The sequence below is a fragment of the Furipterus horrens genome, unplaced genomic scaffold, assembly GCF_987537825.1.
Source record: "Furipterus horrens unplaced genomic scaffold, mFurHor1.1.pri manual_scaffold_11, whole genome shotgun sequence".
Lineage (NCBI taxonomy): Eukaryota > Metazoa > Chordata > Mammalia > Chiroptera > Furipteridae > Furipterus > Furipterus horrens.
The window spans coordinates 82,003,293-82,023,397 of record NW_028327181.1 but is presented as its reverse complement, the minus strand read 5'-3'; the positions used below and the strand labels follow the sequence as shown (position 1 = coordinate 82,023,397).

Sequence of the window (20,105 nt, the reverse complement as noted above, 5' to 3'; positions counted from 1 at the left end):
GTACAATTCCCAAATCAGGGGCCTGGAGACCAAGTACTGGCCATATTTATGAAGATAGTAGCTGATACTCAAGGCTTTGCTATTTAAAAATAATAATAAAAGAAGTCCTGGCTGGTGTGGCTCAGTGGATTGAGTGCTGGCCTATGAACTAAAGGATAATTGGTTCGATTCCCAGTCAGAGCACATGCCTGGGTTGTGGGCCAGATCCCTGGTTAGGGGCATGCGAGAGGCAACCAGTTGATGTAAATAAAATATTTGAAAATCAAAACAAAAACCAGTAAAATAGACTTAAAAAGCCCGGAGGCAGGCTTTATAAAATGAAGGGTAAATTTGAAGTTTTTTCATAGAATTGGTCCCTGGGATGGGCCCAGCTCTGCTGGATGGGCTAATGAGCACAGACTAAGGAACAGAGGCCTGCTACATGTCTGGCTTGGAGCTTGTGCTCCCCATTGCCATTTTAAAGTTGCTCTTCCCAGAACATAGGCTGGCTGCATTTATGCTTCCTAACTGAGATGCTTCCTCCTGGGTCAGTCCCTGGGTTTCTCACTAATAAACCTTTGTCTTTTGGCGGCATCTCCATTTGGGTCCCAATTTTTAAAACTTAGATCATTTGAAAGGGGATACAGTGTCATGGCTGAGAGTATGGGCTTCGACATAAAAGAGTCCCCATGTGCAAATCCTGTTTCTGGCACTTCCTTGCAGTGTGGCCTTGGACAAATTACTTGACCTACTGAGCCTCAGAGTTTTCCTCCACGTAAAGGGAGTAATATTAGTGCCTTGCCCACAGAGTTATTGTGAGGATTCTAGAAATAATGTATGTATGACCTAATTCATAGCAACCAATAATAGCTGTCATTATTATTTTTATTATTACTGACAACAAGTATGTAATTGTGTATGCATATAGCAGCAGATGATTGAAAATACCCAAAGATGTCCACAAGACAACTAATTCCAGTTCTAGCTGCCAAGGCATTCTGGGTGCTGGTTCATCCTGCACCAGCGGGTCATTCCTCAGTCCATTAGAGCTGAGGCACTGCCAGTAGAGAGAGAAGCTGGATGGCGTGCGCAGATGTTCTTCAAAGAGCATTCTTCTTCCTGGGCTGTCCTTTCCTTCCCAACTGCTTCTGTCCCTCTGCTCTCGGGTTTCTCCCCTCCTTCTTTGACAGTGTTTGTTCCAGATCTCCCTTCTGACACTAGGGCTGCTGGTTGGAAGCTGTGGGAGGAGCATTTCAGCTTTGCATAGGCAAGGACTTTCTTAGGACTGGCACTTAAGTCATGAAAAGGACTTCTCATCTTATAAGAGCTTCCGTCTCTCTGGAGGTTCTGCTGATGTTTACAGGGCACCCACTATGTGCCAGGCACTTTACTGGGCATGGAAACATTGTTTCTTACATTTAATTGTCCTATTAAGTCCTTTTATGTAAGTTTCAGGATCCCTGATTAATAGATGAGACCGTTGGGTCTCAGATTAGTGACCTGTTTATGGTCACACATCAGAGTGTTAAAAGACAAAGATTCAAACGAGATCTTTTGACTTCAAGCCCATCCAGTTACATAGCTGGGTAGCCATCCCTCAGGATTATTAAGTGATATACAGTAGTCCCTCTATATCGCGCTTCACTTATTGCGGCCTCACTGCATTGTGGGATTTTTAAAAATATTATATTTAATTATTTATCGCGGATTTTTCTCTATATCGCGGGATTTTGCGGTACTGTATATGTATGTTGTTAAAGTTACATAGGTTTAAGAGTGTAGAATATGTTTAAGAACATAAGAAGTGTTTATAAAAGTGTGGAAAAGGTTAATAAGAGAGTGGGAAAGGTTAATAAGGGACTGGGAACAGTTTATAAGTGTGTGGGAAGGGCTTATAAAGCCTTAAAATATGTATAAATACTAAAATAAATGTAAAGTTTCTACTTCTCAGATTTTCACCTATCGCAGGGGGGTCTAGAACATAATAACCGCCATAAGTGAGGGATCACTGTATTGGAATAAATGACTTCTAGGGCCCTCTGATCCCAAGATCATTTTGTGATTCATCATTTATTTATCCGTCCACCCCTTTTCCCGTACTGGATTATAAGCACCTTAAGGGCAAGGATATCTTTCTAGCAAATAACTAATATAATGTTTGGGAGCCAACTGTCCTTGGCTGATGGATGCTGCCTAATTCCCTGACACATAGAGGAGAGAAGAGAGAACCCACTGAGAAAAGGGTCACCCAGAAATTTTGATTCTGGGAATTTACCCCCTAGTAACTATACAATATCATGTATGTATAATCTTGTGTTTATTTTTAAAGTAGTCCCAAATTATATGTTTGTATATGTATAGTAATGAAACTAAAAAATTTATATCAAATTTAAGTATGTCTTATGTTGTGGGGAGGAGGGAGCGGTACAGGAATTCATTTCTCTGTCTACTTTTGTACTGTTTAAATGTTTACAGTGAGCAGGTAATTACTTTTGTGTTTGAAAACAAAGTGTTTTTTTAAAAGCAGGGTCAGATATTATATAAGGAAGGTAGGAGAGACTAGCCAGAAAAACTTGCCCCTTCCAGTTTTCCCAGCTTGGGACCAGCCCTCAAATCCCACCCCTTGACAGAAGCATCAGGGGAGGAGCTGGGGGTTTTCTCTTAGGTCCAGTTCTGCTGTTTCCCACTCTTCTTCACAGGGCCCCTTGTGCCCACAAGCATTTCTTCCTCCACTGTATACATTGTCAGTGGATGGTGATGAAGAAAAGCAGAGAAGCAGTGGCCAGCAGAATTGAGGACAGCTGCCAGAGCCATCTTTGACCACCTTCCTACTTTTTGAGTCATAACTGATAAAACCCACAGTCCCCAGGGGAGAACAAGAAAGGTAGTGAAATGACAACCAAAACCGGAGGGATGAGCCTGCCAGTCTCCAGCCTTCTGTTTCAGTGGGCCCGCTGCCAGAACTCATCGACCGGCCACAGAGATGCTGGGGAGGCTTCCTGTGTGAGTGGTGTGTGTTGGGGGTGGGGGGACAGTCATCTTACTACTTATTAAGCCCCATTCACAAAGGTGGACCAGGCGCCTCCTAAATTCTCATCCCACACCAAGAGGCCCCTCTCCTAGTTCAGCTCCTTTTGTTTGTTTGTTTGTTTGTTTTACTATAAAAGTAACATTCAGAGAACTTCTCTGGAGAAATATATGTACAAGAAACTGGTAGCAGAGACCCCCTCAGAGGAATGGGAGGAGGGTAGGAAGGGCTTACGCCTGTCACTGTATATCCTTTCTGTATTTTGTAACCACTTGGAAATAGCTGTGAAAAAAAATGAAAACTAAGAAAAGGAATACATGCTCACTGAAAGAATGTGGGAAATTTTTTAAAGTATAAAGAATAATAAACACCTCCAAGAGAGAAGCATTGCTGCATGTCTGTGGCAGCTGTCTGCAGTTCTATAAACGCTGATATAACATACAGACCTAGGATCAGCGGGATCACACTTGAGATACAATTCTGTATCCTTTTCCTGCAAACATTGTATCCCATTAGTGTTTCTCTTTATAGTTAAAAATTATTTATAAGCAATTTTAATGGATGTACCAGGATTTATTTAATAATTATCCTTCCCCTAAAATTAGGGATTGTTTTTCCAGATTTTTATCATTCAAAAAATACACTGAGCATCTTTGTGCATCTTTTTCTGTCGTACAGTTTGCTCCGTACCTAGATTGCAGATCTGAGCTGTGCACACAGAAATGGCTATCTTCTCTTGGCATGATACCTTATCTTTTCCAGAGCTCTTTCATCTACATTATTTCACGTGGTGATAAAAGGAAGTAAGGGTGTGGTTAAGGGCCAGGGTGAGGGTGAGAAAAGTGAGGAGACCCAATGCTGCACGCAGCCAGAAAAAGGAGCCCATGCAGTGGAGCTGGTGGGAGGGACTTCCTGGAGGTGGAAGGCCTAAACTTCACTTGTGGAGGACATGTAGGATGGGCAGGGCGGCCCACACTAGAAGGTGGCACAGTCCTCTAGAGACCTGTGGATTTGAGTAGCTAGCAGGGTGTGAAAAGATCAAACTGGCCAGAGCCAAACCTCATGTTTAGGGAAAGAGTGGTCAGAGAGATTATGGACCACAGAGTTGGAACTGGGCCCATAAGCAGTGCAGAGCCAATAGATGTCTTTGAGCTTCAGGTTATCTTAAGGACATGATGCTTTAAGATTAGCTCAGCATCAGTGTGGGATGGGAGAGTATCAGGGAGAAGCTGCAAGTGGGTAAAACCTATGCTAATAGAGTAGATGTCAGATGATTGCCTTAAACATGTGAAGGGGCCTGTCGGCCAGTGTTCCTGCATGTGTGGGGCTAGCCGATACTGACAGGCACGTGGTGGGAATTGAAGAACAGTCATACGTTTTACTCCATACATTTCATTTACCGGGCAGTTTGACCTATGGAATTGGCAGTGAGACTGCATTTTTGTGGGCATGGCAGTCTTCTTTTTTGTCATTGATCTGTAAGATTTTAATGCTTAATGCACATTCACATTTCATAGCCTCCTTAATGGGAAATGCTTACGCAGAAATCGCTCTCCTGGGAAGCAGGCCTCAAGCTGGCAAGTGAGGCAGGTTTTGAGATTCCTCGAGCTGAGTTTCATCAGAGTGCTCCTTCCTCCTTCCTCAGATGTCTGTTTCTAGGTCCCAGTGCCCACTCAGTCTCTCTTAAGGGAAAGAATTAAACCCTCTCAGATGCCTATAACTTGCGATATTGTTAGCCCAGGCCAGGAAGGTGGGGGGAGATTCTGTTGCAATAGCAGGGTTTTTGTTTAATGCCCCAGCACCCACATCTGCCTCTACCTCGTAGGCTCCTCCATCTGAAACCCTGCCCCTGAATTATATACCCGCCTCTCTCTCCTGAGAATTTAACCCCTGCGTGGGTATCAGGACCAAGCACATTTCCATTTTCTGGTCCGTGAACTCCATCTGCAGCCTCATCTCTGCGGCTTCCTGACCTAAGTTGCCCACCAGTGACTTCGAGCAATTTGTGATTCCTGTGTAGACTCACTGTGCCTTAACTTCAGCCATTCCCTCTGCCTGAAATACCCTCTCTGTTTTCTTGGGAAATTTTTGCTCACGGTTGAGACTCAGCATGAACATCATGTCAGGAAGCTTTTCCTAACACCTGCCAGGCTGGGTTAGATGTTGCTCCGTGTGTTCCCACTGTATCTGCTATGTGTCTGTACCTGTTGTTGCATTACTGTACGGTATTGTAACTTCCTGACTACTTGTCTCTTTCCCCCCAGTACACTGTAAGCTTCTCAGGGGACTGCATCTTCTTCCTCCGTGCACCCCCAGTGCTCAGCGCAGGGCCCAGTGCCCAGCAGACCTAATGCATGCTCAAAGAACGCTGTGTTACAAGACCCTGCAGTTCTCTGCAGTGTGACTGGACGCTCTGAAGCCAAGACCTTACTCATCCGTATAGCCTCAGCCTGACACCTGTCTCTGGATTTCGAGGCTCTTTATTGGGTGTGCATATAAGTGATTGTTATTTCTTTTTGTCTTAAGTATTTTGTCTGATGTTAATATTACATGTTTTTGTATTGACCTGGATATCTCTTTCTATCTGTTATTTTCAACCTTTCTGTAAAATTTTGTTTCGTCTCTTTTAGTCACTGTCTAGCTGGATCTTTTAAAATCCTGATTGTTTTAATAGGTGGGCTTAATCTATTCATGTCTGTTGTGGTTAATGATATATTAATATTTCAGCTTATCTCTGCCACCTTAACTTGTGTTTCCATTTATACTTACTATCCTTTTTCTTTACTTCTTTTTTCTTCCTCTCCTTACCTTTTGTTAGAGCGATCAAATTTTCTGTTTTTCCTTCTTTACCCTTCTGGTTTGGAAACTCTGAATTGTATTTTAACATATGTATATAACTATAATTTTTTCTAATGAGGTATGAACATTTTGATATGTAAATTCCACCTAAAGACAAGGCTCTTTTCACTCTTTATCTATGGAACAACCCACTCTACTCTTCTTCCTTATTTATATGGTCTAGAACTTAATGTTTTTTAAAACATTCATTGAAATTAAATGTTAATTAAGTTGATCAGAATATCGTATTGATTTCTCTGCCTACCATTGTTTCTTGTATCCCATTTCTTCTCTGGTTTACTTTTCTACTTGTCAAAATACATCCTTCAGTGATTCTTTCCTTTCTTTTTTTTTTTTTTAAGATTTTATTTATTTATTTTTAGAGAGAGGGATGGGAGGGAGAAAGAGAGGAAGAGAAACATTAGTGTGTGGCTGCCTCTCACATGGCCCCAACAGGGGACCTGGCCACAACCCAGGCATGTGCCCTGACTGGGAATTGAACCAGCAGGCCTTTGGTTTGCAGTCCGGCACTCAATCCAACTGAGCCACACCAGCCAGGGCCTTTTTTTTTTTTTTAACCTTTTTATTGAATTTATTGGGATGATGCTGTCAGTGGTTCTTTCAATGAAGGTAGCACCATCTTTCCTGGAACTCTTGTTTGTGTGTGTGTATTGTGTATGACTTTCTTTTTAATTGTTTTAAGAAAATGAAATGACCTGTTAAAGCTAATCAAATTAAAATCGTAACACCCCAGGAACATGTACTAGTGTAAGTCAAGTAGGAATCTGACCAATTTTTTGTTGATTCAGCCCTTACTGATGAAACCCCTCATTTTTAGTTCTTGTGTGTCCCCAGGCTGAGAAATTATTACCAACAGTGGGTAGATCCTGTGGGTAAAATAAGGGTAAATATCCAATTAAGTAGTAATACTGCTCAGTTCCTGGTTGTTCTAGGTAACTCTACCAACAAGCTTTTATTCTAGAAAGGAACTGAGGATCCTCGAGTCCCAGGGGAAAGGGCCAGGCATGTCCTAGCTTTAGACCATGTTAGATGTTCTAGTTGTATAAATTGGCTTCATTTATTTCTACAGGTAACTTGTATCTTGGAAGCTTAGTTTCTTTATCTGTAAAATGGGAATAATATTACCAACCTTGCCAGGTTGCCGTGAGGTTCATCAGTAATGTAGACAAAGCACCTGGCACACGCCCAGCCCAGAGAAGACGTTTGATGACTGGTCATGGTTATTACAGTTCCTGGCCCTTAGGAGACACTCGTCGAACACTTGTGGAATGAATGCAGGTGCCTATACCATAAAAGGCTCCATTGACGAGATAGGTTATAAAGGATAGGTGAGATCCGGACAGATACTCATTAAGAAAGAGGACATTCTCTATGGGAGCAACAGGGTGAGCAGAGGACAAGAGTCTGAGGCTACCCCATTGCTGCCCTGTTTAGACCAATGAAAGGAGCCATCTGACTGGCACAGAAGCTGGGGTTGGGGTTTGGGGAGGGCAGGCAGGGCAGAAAGGGAGCCAGGGCTGAGCATGCGTGGGGAGCTCTGTGTCTGCCTAGCCAGATGGCTGTTCTTGCCAGGCCAGCTTGCTCTGCCTGGCTCTGGCCCTTGGTTCCCCTTCCTGAACAGCCCCTCGTTCTTGATAGGCAGAGGCTGGCCCAGTGTGGCCTAGTGGCCAGGCAAACTGGGGCTTAAAAGAGGAAGCATCAGAATAAGATTGCTTTTCAACTAATATCTTATTAAGGAAGTTGAGTCATTCTACTTCTGCTATTTGTCCCCTCTGGGCATTCAGAGAAGGGCAGATTTTACTTCCAGATGAAATAGTCATGAGAGGGATTTGCCCTGGTCTGCCCTGGCCCCTCAGTGGACATTTTCAAGGTGACCCTGTAAGATGGAGGTTTTTATCTCCTTTATATACAGAGAACCAAGGCTTAGTGTGTTGAATGGCTTAAGTAAGCCTCAATACCTTGACTACATGGTGCTGGAACAGAGAAGTCCCATTGTCTCAGTGGTGGCATTTATGGGCTTGGTGAAGGGTAAGGGAGTAAACTTTCATTTAGCGTTTTCTGTTGGCCAGGCAAATCAATTCGCATTTCTGTACTCTGCCTCATTTAGTCCTCAAAATAACTCCGAAGACACTAAGAAAAAAAACTGGTTGTCCTCCTTGAGGTTTAGCGTGCAGGCTCGGGAGGCGGCAGCATGGGGTCAGCCCCACCTCTGCAACTTGTGATTGCGTGACTATTCTGGTGGACTACTGAGCTTCTCCAAGCCTCAATATTCACATCTGAAAATGAAATTAATCAGATAGGTGCTAACTAAATACTGACAATTATTCTGAATTGGAGTCATCTGGCCCTCAAATAATTAAGACAAATCAGTGACATTTGGGGAACTAGAAGGAACCTCGAAAGATTTCCTAGGTTACTGGTTTGCAAACTCTTTTCCTTGGAAAACCTAGGATTCCACAGAAGTCCTTGGTGGGTGAAGGGACGCTAAGTATGCATGACCCTTGCTCACCTTCTAGCAGAGCAGCTGATTCTAATTTGAGTTACATAGCAGTTGGGTGCTTCTAGCTCTTCTGTGTATTGGGAGTTGAGGTATGATTTCATTTGACAAAAACGATCCCACTGCTTTTTCTTTTTAAGTTGCCAAGGCCAAAACCCATACCTTCTGGTTCCTAGTCTGGTGTTTTGAACATACTTACTAAAACAGGGAAGTGAAATATGATATATTTTAGAAAGGTTATCAACACTGAAGATGAAATTTAAAACATATTTTTGTACCCTCCAGTTAATAAAAAATTTATTTACTCTAAACCCCATTCCTGTCTCAAAATCCTAGGAACAGAAATTTTGCTGTCGAGAAAACATTGCTGTCATAGCCTTAGATCAGAACTATCTGCAGTGATGGAGGTGTCCTCTAGCTGCACTGTCCAACATAGTAGCTAGGGTAACTGAGGAACTGATTTTTAAATTTTATTTAATTTTAATTGATTTAAATGTAAATAGCTACATGTGGCTAGTGGCTGCCATAATGGACAGTGTGACCTTACAGTACAGAGAGGGGGTGAAATGGTAATCCCTGTGCCCTTGGAATCAGAATCATCCAGAGAACTTGTCAAAAGTACAGATTCTGGGCCTAATGCCCAGTGACTGATTCAGTAAGTCTAGGGTGAGTCCATTTTAAGAACTCATCTGGTTATTCTAACTTGCAGTCAGGTTGGAAAGTGCTGTCTTAGCAGGCAGCCCTCTTCCCTGGGGTGGGAGAGCAGAGCCAGCATCAGACATTTAGCCCTGGCCTTGATCTTTTGGGGGATTACAGCAACCTTCTGGGGAAATGTCAGACCCTTGGAGAATGTGATAAAGCTATGGACCTCTTCCCTGGAAAAAAAATTCAAACTATATATAGTTCCTGGGGTTCACAGACCATCCAGAAGCCATCCTTGAACCCACATTAAGAACTACTCACCTTGGACAGAAGATCTTTACCACCTGGTAAGGGAGCCAAGTTTGAGTCTCAGCGTCTAGGAGCCTTGTCCACAGCCAGCCTGTCAGACAAACCTGCCCAAGGGTTGATCTGCTATCATCCAGTGGTTCCTACCCCCAGACCTCCCCAGGCGCTCATCAAGGCACCACAGAAGAGAAAACAGGCAATATGCCTGCATCAGGCCCTAAAGGAAACTGAATGAATTCCACCCTTTCCCTTCCACTTTTGTTTTCATGGCCTTATGGATGAGCTGAGTGGATTTGGCGATGGCCCCTGCTCACATACATCCTCAGCTCTGACAGAGCAGAGGCCTGAATGCATCTGAGATATGAGTGGAGCTGGGGGGAGAGTCCAGGCTGAGTAATGGATCAGAATTCTGACCTGCCTTCAAAGGCAGAGACAAAACTGGTTCCCACTTAGTCCTCACTCTCCATAAGCTGCAGGAGAGAGAAGAAGCAGCAGAGCTGTGGGGCTATGAGCTTGGGGTGACAAGCCAGGGACCAAATCCCAGGGCTGGGAAGGCCCCCTGGCTTGCAGTCCCAGGCTTAATGCACAACCAGTTTTTGTAGATTGGAACCAGTATAGAAGTAGGGAATAGAAGCAGGGAAAGGTGGAAGGAGCAAGTGTGTGTGTGTGTGTGTGTGTGTGTGTGCACACGCATGTGTGTATGTGTGTAAGAGCGAGCTGCTGTCAGGCCAAAGTATCCCGAGAATAGCCTCTTGAACTTGGAGTCTGTCGGTGAGAGCCTGAGTCATGGTCATGTGGCCAAGGAAAGCCAGCCACAGAAGAAGCTGTACAGTTCCGGGGCAGTGATTTCGTGCCCCTGGGAGGTGAGGATCAGCCTGTTTTCCCTGTGCCCTTCACAGATTCATCTGCCAGCTGCTGGGTTAGCTTTTCAACAGACTCCTTGTTCCTCTCTCTGCCTACCAGGCTGTTGGATGAGTCACCAGGGAACTAACTGCAGAGGCCCTGAGCTCGGCTGCCTCTGCCTCAGCTTCTCCGGGGCAAGGGAGCCTGACATGCTCATGGAGGGAGGATCAGGGACCCTGGCCAGTGGCCCACCTAACCACCAAGGGAAAGGGTGGCTGCTGGGGGTGCGAGGGTCCCCTGTAGCCTCTCTAGTGGAGCTCTAGCTCAGTGTGAGCCATGTGAAGCAGAGACAGGCTATGGGAGCCCCAGAACAGCCAGATCTTGAACAGCTGGGTGCCCTCGGAGCAACCACTGACCACTTGGCCTCGTTTCTCTCCGTCATCAGATGGAACACCCTCTTCATCCCCCATGCTCAGGATCACCCTGTCCTGGAACCCACCCTTGGAGTCCCTCCTTCAGCCAGCATCAGCTGTGTTGTCTGTGCCTCACTGTGCCCCCAGGAGCCCTCTGACCAGGGAGGACTGTGAGTTCCCCGCCTTGTGTTTGCCTGTGACCCACATGACTTGGAGAGCAGGCAGTACAGCCAAGAGCTGGGGTTCTAGGTCCTGGCCCTGCACTGCCTAACGCAGTCTAGATGACCTTGGGCAAGTCACTGCCAAATTAGGCTTCAGTTTCTTCAAGTGAAAACAAAGAAGTTAAAGTAACGTGGAGACCCCTGCAAGCAGACCTCTGAGACTGTTAGGTTTGGAGGTTTTGGTTTGTTTTTAAGATCTCAATTCCCCTGGTAAAGAATCTGAGAAAGGAAGGAAGTACTGTCATCAATTCCTTTTTGGAAGTTCCAGGGGTTGAGGAGGTGTGGGGTGGGGAGAAAGTATGGTCACAAGGAAAATAGCCTGCCTGGACGGGCTTTTGCCTCATTGAAGTCAGAACACTCCTTGGACTTCCTAAGGTCATCACGTAACAATGCGGTTGCCCATTCGGCCTCTTCAGCATCTGGCCCTCAGGACCAAACCCAGGCATTCGTGCTGAAAGCTGTAGCCACTCTGAGTCCAAAGCCAGGAAGCCCTTGAAGGCACAGATGTAAGGATCAAATTAGCAGTGACCACCAACACACCCATCGCCCTCACCCCACCCCAGTCAGACTGGCTCAGTCTTTCATAGCCGTTGTGCTGAGGCAGAGTCAGTAGGAAGGTGTCAGCCTAATGTCTCCCAGCTTCCCGCTGTCTCGCTGTCTCGTTTAAGCCTGACAGGGCAAAAGGCCAGAGGCGTTAGAGGTTTGGCTTCATTCACATGGTCTGCCTTTCTGCCCCAAGAGCAAATGGAGGCGTAACCCATGATTCAGGATGAGTGGAGCTACAGCACGGAAGACTACATCTGTTAGTAACAGCTTTAAGACCAGCCTGCCACCAGAGAGCACTTTTTTTTTTAAAGATTTTCTTTATTTATTTGTAGAGAGAGGAGAAGGGATGGAGTAAGAGAGGGAGAGAAACATCAATGATGTGCAAGAGAAACATGGATCGGTTGCCTCTCACACGCCCCCCAACTGGGGACCTGGCCCATAACCCAGGCACAGGTCCTGACAGGGAATCGAACCAGCGGCTTTTTGGTTCGCAGGCCGGCACTCAATGCACTGAGTCACACCAGTCAGGCAGCACTTTTTTTTTAAATCATTGCCCAAGGATACATCCATTTTTTGAGAGTGAAAGATAGAAGGAGAGAGAAAAACATCAATGTGAGAGAGAAATATCGAGTGGTTTCCTCCTATACACACCCCACCTTAGGACCCTGGGGACAAACCCACAACCTTGGTATGTGCCCTGACTGGGAGTGGAACCTGCAACCTTTCAGTACACAAGACAGTGCTCCAATCAACTGAGCCACACCTGCCAGGGCCAGAGAACACTTACTAAAGGCCTATTTGCATTTGGTGCCTTCTCAGGCTTTGGGAGTTCACAGTCTCAGTCTTTGAAAAGGTTCCCAAATTATCACAATCTCAGGTTGGTACTGTTCTGTTTCATGGCAATTCTAGTCCACATGCTGCTTACACAGATTGTCCCCACACTGTGCTCACCCTGCAGCTTCCTGGTAGCACACAGGGCTAGTGGAGACACAACCCAGAGAGAGGTGATTTCTTGGGCTTTGTCCTCATATTTCTAGAGGTGTAGGTTGACATTGGATGCTCTAACATAAATTCCACTACTAATGTTGTCTGAAAGAAAAATGATACCTAGGAGAGGTTTTCAGCAAATGAATTTGAACATTACAGAAGGAAACTCATCAGATCCTCCTGGAGAGCCACAAACAGATGCTTCTTGGGACAGGAGCCAAGTGCTGGTGCTGCCATTTGCATGTTGAGTTTTAGACTTTGTTAGATTTCATATATATATGTGTGTGTGTATATATATATATATATACACACACACACATACATACACATGCACACACACATATGCATACATATATCTACCTCCTGTTAGGGAACAAAACCTTAATTCTCCCCTGTTGGACAAAAGCCATTGTGGATGGTATAGGCATGTTCTCTCAGAAGACAAGGCTGGAGTAGTCTGTGCTGTGACTAATGGTTCTGGAATACAGGATCCACCACCCTCTTCTGGGGAAGCAAACTTTGCCATAAAACAAACAACAGAAGATTCAGACATTATTTATAAAGGCAAGAACAAACCAACCCAGACGTTAGTTCCATGGCTGTCTGGAGGAAGTGGCCTGGAAGCTTCTTTGTTGGGCAGTGTGGAAGAGTCTGTTTATGGAGGTGTGCAGGTCAGACTGGGGGCTCACAGCTCATGGGACCAGTGTAGGTACTGAGAGGTGGACTTCTTTGCCATTTGGGACATTTAGAGGATAAATATGTGTAGTATATTTTCTCCTCCACCCAAGCCTGACCTGGGCCCCTCAAGGGTGAGTGACCTTCTCTGGGTTTGGTCCCTCCTGCAGGGTGAGCGTGAGCCTGGGAGATGGCAGTGATGGAAATGGCCTGCCCGGGCACTCCTGGCTCGGCAGTCGGGCAGCAGAAGGAGTTTGCCAAAGCCAAGGAGAAGACACAGGCCATGGGGAAGAAGCAAAGCTCCATCAACAAGCTGGAGGCTGTGGAGAAGAACCCCGTGTTCTGCGGGAAGTGGGAGATCCTGAACGATGTGATTACCAAAGGCACAGCCAAGGAAGGCTCCGAGGGAGGGCCAGCCGCCATCTCCATCATTGCCCAGGCTGAATGTAAGGGGCCCTGGGTTGGGAAGGTGTTGGCAGAGAGGACAGGTGGGTGGGTCTGCAGGTGGGTGCAGTCCTTGTGCAAGGGTGGATGTCACAGGAGGTTTGGGGTCGCCCTATGAAAGAGGGAGATCAGAGTAACTATGTGATTCTCAGAAGACACAACTAGGGGGTTAAGCCAAGAACGAGTGTGAAGGGGGAGCTATAACAATGCCAAGGAGTGAGACAGAAGGAGGGAGAAGCCATGGAGGCTTTTGCACATGAGCAGGGAAGAGAGCTGGGAGGCAAGGCATTGTGGGCTTTACAGGTCCTGGGGACTCTGCAGGATCATCAAGCAGGCCCTTAGGCTTCTATTGTGATCTTGGGCAGCCTAAGCATCTCTGGAGGCCCCGACAGGAAAGGCCAGGTCTCCTGGAAAGCCCCTCTGGGGCTTGATTCTCTTCCACCTTCAGGAGGCCCCACCCCAAAGAATGAACACCTGCTCTTGGGCCTACTGGGCAAGCTGGCAGGCCGCAGGCTGCTGCAGGATGAAGGCTGGCTGGTCCTTTCTGCTTGCACTTACAATACCTCTAAATGACTTGAAATGATGGCTGCCACCAGAGCCTGAGAAACTCCCAGGAGGGCGGGGTAGGGCCAGAAGGCTCCTCTCTTCCCCCACCCAACCTCCAGCCCAGGTGATTTCTTGGGGCAGACACAGGCAGTTGGTGGTGGCACCTGCCCACTTAAATCTTTCTCATCTTCCACTGCCTTCTGTCTGGTTTTTGAGGAGAGATAAGAGAATAAAAACTGAAGTGGAGTGAGTGACATAATGTAATAATGCACACATAAATACACACACACACACATATATATATATATGTAAATATATGATAGCTTATATATTGAGCTATTATATGTGCCAGGCACTGTGCTGATTTTGTATAGATCATCTCAAGTTTCACAGTAAATGAAGTGAGGTGGGCACCGTATGACCCCATATTATAAGCATGCCTTCTGCTCTTGACCCCTAAACTGGAAGGGTGGGGTGGGACAGTCCGTGAGATGAGCTGGCATGGGTAAGGAGGCGGGCCACCAGACTGATGGAGGTGGTCTGCAAAGGAAGAGGAAGGTGGTCCAAGGGGGTGTCTGTAAAATGCCTCTCTCCTAAGTGCTGACTTCCCCTTCCTCCTCTTCTCCCTTCTGCTTGTTCAACCCCTTTTTCTTTACTTAAAAGGTGAGAATAGCCAAGAGTTCAGCCCCACCTTTTCAGAACGGATTTTCATCGCTGGGTCGAAACAATACAGGTAAGGAGGTGAGCTCGGTGGGACACAGGGAACAAAGCCAGCGTCCTCCCTCCTGCAGCTGCGGGCCCAGGCCGCTCCCCAGCAACCCCTGGCTCCCTCCTTCAGCACCTGTGGGGCAGCTCTTGGAAGCCGCCCAGGCTTTCCTGGCTGAGCTGCTCTCTCAGCCAAATAAGCTTTTCAAAAGCTTTCACGGTGTGTGGATGACTGCCTCTGGGTCACACCAGCTTGACGTTTTATTTTTATTCTCTTGAGTCCTTGCTGCTCCCCCTCGTTTCCCATCAATTAGGGAGGGTGCTGGGAACAGGAGTCACTTTTTCGCTGGTGTGTGACCATGAGTGCAGGCCCAGGGGGGCCACTGTCACTGTGGGAGAAACCTGCTGTTTCTTTTCTCCTGGGAGACACACCTGAGGAGGGGTGAACGTTTGGAAACAGGTGGGACGGACAGACTCACAGCTCTGTGGCCCTGTGGGAAGGAGGCCAAGTGAGGCTCAGTCTGTTCCCAGGCTCCCCATCCCCAAAGGTGACTTTTGGCAGCTGAAAGCTGAGCCTGGAAACAACTTCCTCCTCTACCACCAGGCGGACTTTTTATAATTGGGATTTGGAAACTGCTAGTGATAAAAAGGTTGTGGGGAGGGCTGCTACCCTCAAATCCCGAAATGCTCAGTGTTTATTCAAATTCCTCACGCTACCCCTGAAGCCTTTTGCCTAGGGTAGGGGGTTTCTGGCAGACCCACTTCTTTCAGCTACCTGGGAGAAGCATGCAGGCCTCTAGCAGCCTCCCAGGGCTGCGGTGAATCTGCCTCCTTAGTGGGAGTCAGAAGATGAGGCCGTGGGAGGGCAGGTGAGGCCATGCTCTGACCTGGCAAGGGGAAAAGCGAGTGAGAGCCATGGTGGTGGTGAGCCTCAGGCCATCAGAGAAGGCCAGGCTCTCCTAGTCCCTGGTCACCAGCCCAGGCAAGATGTCTCTGTTTCTGTGGCTCCTCACATTCCTATAGCCACCAGGTATCAGAGGTGGCCAACCTCAACTGTCCCTTCTTCTGGAGATGGCAGAAACAAACTCTTGTCAGTTAGAGCTAAGAATGCCCAACATGGAGTGTGACCTTCAGAGTCACACGCCACCTTCTGGGACCTCAGGAGCAGCCCGGCTTGGAGAGCAGGCATAGGTATGTGTGTCCAGAAGAGCAGTGTGCATCCTGTCGCAATAGTAATATTGTTTATCAGAAGCTAACCTTTGCGGCCAGGCACCAAGGCAGGCTTTTTTAATGAGCTGTTTCTTTAAACCTCTCCACCTACATGGCAGAAAATGCCACACCCATTTTATAAATGAGGAAACTGAGGTTCCTGGGGTTCTAGGAACGTTCCCATATTCACACAAGTATGAAGTATGCTGGGATTTGTCTATGACTCTAACCACAGTTACCCAAGCAGTTGTGTCTTCCCACCTCCTCACTCTCAAAATGCATATCTGTCCCCTTTTTGACAGCCAGTCTGAGAGCCTTGATCAAATCCCCAACAATGTGGCCCATGCAACTGAGGGCAAAATGGCCCGTGTGTGCTGGAAGGGGAAGCGTCGCAGCAAAGCCCGGAAGAAACGCAAGAAGAAGAGCTCAAAGTCCCTGGCTCAGGCAGGAGTGGCCTTGGCCAGACCCCTTCCCAGAACCCCTGAGCAGGAGAGCTGCACAGTCCCTGTACAGGTGAGACCCACCATCACCCCTGAACCAGCTCCTGGGACCTTTGGGACAACACCCGTGCCTTGGCCCTGGCCCTATGTCCTAATGCCTGTGTTTTCCCCACAGGAGGATGAGTCCCCACTTGGCACCCCATATATTAGAAATTCCCCCCAGTTCACCAATCCTCTGAAGCAGCCAGGCCTTGGCCAACTCTGTTTTAAGAAACTCGGGGAGGGACCGCGTCCAGCACTGCCTCGATCAGAACTCCACAAACTTATCAGCCCCTTGCAATGTCTGAACCATGTGTGGAAACTCCACCACCCCCAGGATGTAGGCCCCCTGCCCCAGCCCGCTCACCCCTTCCCCTACAGCGGACTTCCCCATCCCTTCCCATTCCACCCTCTCCAGCCCTGGAAGCCTCACCCCCTAGAGTCCTTCTTCCTGGGCAAACTGGCCTGGGTAGATAGCCACCAGCCCCTGCCTGGCCCACCCCTGGGCAAACTGGCCTGTATAGACAGTCATAAGCCCCTACCTGGACCACCCGTGGAGCCCAGCGGCCCACCTCATGGCACTCATGAGAAGTTTTCTGTGGAGGAGTACTTGGTGCATGCTCTGCAAGGTAGCGTGAGCTCCGGCCAGCCCCACAGCCTGGCCAGCCTAGCCAAGACCTGGACAGCGCGTGGCTCCAGGCCCCAGGAACCCAGCCCCAAAACTGAGGACAGTGAGGGGGTCCTACTTACAGAGGTAAGTAATCCCCCAAACACATGTACACATACCGCTACCACTACCACCAAGTTCTGGGTCAAGGGCAGCAGCTGGGAATCAGGGGAGCGGGGGGTGGGAGACAGTCTGCTATGGGAGAAGGGGCATCGTTGGAAACCTGCCAGACCCACTGTCAAGTTCACACCCTTTAGGGGGATGATTTTCTGTTTATCAAAATCACTCATGCATATGATTAAAAAATCAAATCATAGCAAATCACTTATTGATGAAAAGCAGTAATCTCCCACTCAACCTCCAGCTCACTTTGCCATCTCTTTAGCTATTTCTGGTTTTAGTTCTGGTTGGTTACCTCATTATTGCTGAAGTGTGTGTGTTATGAATAATACATATGCTGAGAAACTGGAATAAGCAACTGCCAACTTTAGAACTTACCCAATGAATACCCCTGGTATGAAACATGAGGATTTTACCCTTCTTTCCCTTTTTCCTCTAGTTTTCTTTCTGGATAATCTTGTAACTTTAAATGATTTTGCACGCTTATATTTCTGGGCTGTACTCCATCCATCTTTGACATTATCCCTTGGAGCCTGCCCCCTTTACTGTCCTTCCCTTTCTTCTACCTTTTAGCTGCTGAGTTCTGTTTTTTCATTGTCAAGATTGTTGACAATTCCATTTCTGTCCCACAACCACAAGTCTGGGAGGTTTTTCATCACGAGGACCAGTCTGCACAAGAGGCCTGCCTTTGCCTTCACCTTATGCCCATACCCCTTCTCTGGGTCCTGCCCTCCCAATCCCCAGCTCAGTGGCATCTCTGGCTGTGAGGGCTCAGCCCCAGCAGCCTGGTGAGGACCGCTAGCTGGAGAGCCTTCCTAACTGGAACTCCTCTTCCCTGGCCGCTGAAACGAGCTCTCTCCTGCCAACTCCAGAAACTGAAGCCGGTGGATTATGAGTACCGAGAGGAGGTCCACTGGGCCACACGCCAGCCCTGCCTGGGTAGAGGCTCCTTCGGAGAGGTACACAGGATGGAGGACAAGCAGACTGGTTTCCAGTGTGCTGTCAAAAAGGTATGCAAAAAAAAAAAAAAGTGTGCCAGAGCTCCAGGGTCTGACGAGGGGAGCCAGGTGGCCTGGTGCACTGCCTCGGCTTCCCTTCAAGGATAGTCACAGGGTGGCCATGAGTCTAACTTGCTAATTGAGCCTGGCCGTCCTAGCAGCCCTGGGTCAGTTTCAGTCACATGTCCCAGCCTGGGAGGTGCACTTGGTATGTGTGTATGTGAGAGGGAATCTGAGAGTGTGCAAGTAACCTGGGCCACTCCTGATGCTGTGCCAGGGGCAAGTCAACCTGGAAGATGGGTCCCTAATCACATAGTGGGGCCAGCCCACACCTGGACCAGAAGGTAATCCCAAGAGCAATAGCCTCCACCTAACCAAATAGGTGTTTGCTGGAGGAGGCTGTGCGTATGACGAGTCATATCTGGTTTGAGTTCAGGTTCTGCCTCCTGTCATCCAGATATGATAGGTCCTGGGAGATGAACATTATGAGGAAATAAGACTTAGCAAGAGACCCAGGTTTGTCTGACTAGAGCCTGCCTTTGGACCACTTTTCCGGGAATGTGGGCAGAAGGACTTATGGTCACAGGATTTCGATTAGAGACAGAGGTATCAATCACCTCTCCACTCTCCCATTTCCCTGATACTGAAACTGGAGACCAGAGAGAGTCGTGTGCCTTGCCAAAGCCACACAGCTGGGCCTGGAACTGAGGCCTCCTCCTCTTCAGTGACACACAGGCCCACCAGCTGCACATCCACAGACCTGGAACATGTCGCCCCTGCTCCCCTCAGCCACCTTTTCTCCTCCCTCTCTCAGCTCTCACCTTGACTGGGAGCCACCTTGACCCTGGCCCAAGGCCAGCATCCAGGACCTCTGAAGCCAGAAATCAGAAACATTTCCTTGGCCCGTTGGCAAGGTGACATAAACTAGCTCAGAGACGGACCTTGCTTTCAAGAGGCTTTTGTCAAGGATATTCTGATCCCCATGTGGAAAGGAACCAAATAGCCAGACCAGGCCCTGTGCAGAGTGAACATCAACTCTGCCACTGTCACGGGTGCCTGTGGCTTTAAGGGTTGAAGTACAAATTGTGATGTTAATAAACCTGGCTTCCCTGGCTTGTACATGGGCCAGGGTGTTAAGAGTTCTAGAGTTTGAGCCTCAGGTGATAGGACAACAGGGGGGACTATCCATAGGTATTACCCCAAACTTCAGACATACTGTGTTAAATAATCAAGCTCCACCCTCATAGACCCCCACTGACCAAAACACATGCAGAGTTCCTGCCAGCATGGGTCATCTTCCACTGGGATGCCAAGGCCACGTGCCTGACCTCCTCAGCTGCAGCTCCCTCCCAGGGCCATCGGAGAAGGCTCAGCTGTCCCTCCTGAGAGGCGGGTGGGAGGAGAGCGAGAGGGTGTGAAGTGCCCTGGAGATGAATGGCCAGTGCTGGGAGCTTAGTCACCAGCTTCGCAGCTGTTCCCTGCTGCTGAAGTTCTCAGAGACCCAGGCAACAAGGTAAACAACCCTAATATAGTAGAAGAGGCAAATACTCCATTTCTCACTTCCCCAGGGCAGTGAGGAAAGCTCCAAGAACTACTCTGACTTCCCACCCGTCAGCACAGCTTTCCGCCTCTGCTGCGGCCCACCAGAGCATCCACTCTCGGAACTCTGCCGCTGTCCAAGGTCTCAGTGGGGATGACTCGTTGGCGGCCCACACAGCTGCCCTCGGCTGGGCAGACAGCCCCTCCTTTCCTTTCTCCGGGGAAAGGGTAGGGCAGACAGTGGGGTCCTTTAGGATGTTCAGCTGGAAGATCTGAGAAACAGTTACCTGCTAAGGGGGTAGGATGGGCGGGCGGCAGGGGTAGGAATCAGAGGTCAGGCTGCACATAGCGTCAGAGCAAGTCTTTGCCGCCTCCACTGCTCCCTGGGGAGCATCCAGCACA

The 20,105-nt window shown here is 47.9% G+C and overlaps 1 protein-coding gene across 1 annotated transcript in view; it reads left to right on the top strand.

Annotated features, from left to right (window-relative positions):
* MAP3K14 (mitogen-activated protein kinase kinase kinase 14) overlaps window positions 1-20,105 on the top strand; it is a 40,563-nt gene that overhangs the window by 9,024 nt on the left and 11,434 nt on the right. The window contains exons 2-6 of the mRNA XM_090291140.1: window positions 13,167-13,442; window positions 14,650-14,719; window positions 16,203-16,413; window positions 16,516-17,133; window positions 18,039-18,176. Coding sequence (XP_090147266.1) covers window positions 13,187-13,442; window positions 14,650-14,719; window positions 16,203-16,413; window positions 16,516-17,133; window positions 18,039-18,176 — 1,293 coding nt within the window. The 5' untranslated portion in view covers window positions 13,167-13,186. The remainder of the gene's footprint in view (window positions 1-13,166; window positions 13,443-14,649; window positions 14,720-16,202; window positions 16,414-16,515; window positions 17,134-18,038; window positions 18,177-20,105) is intronic.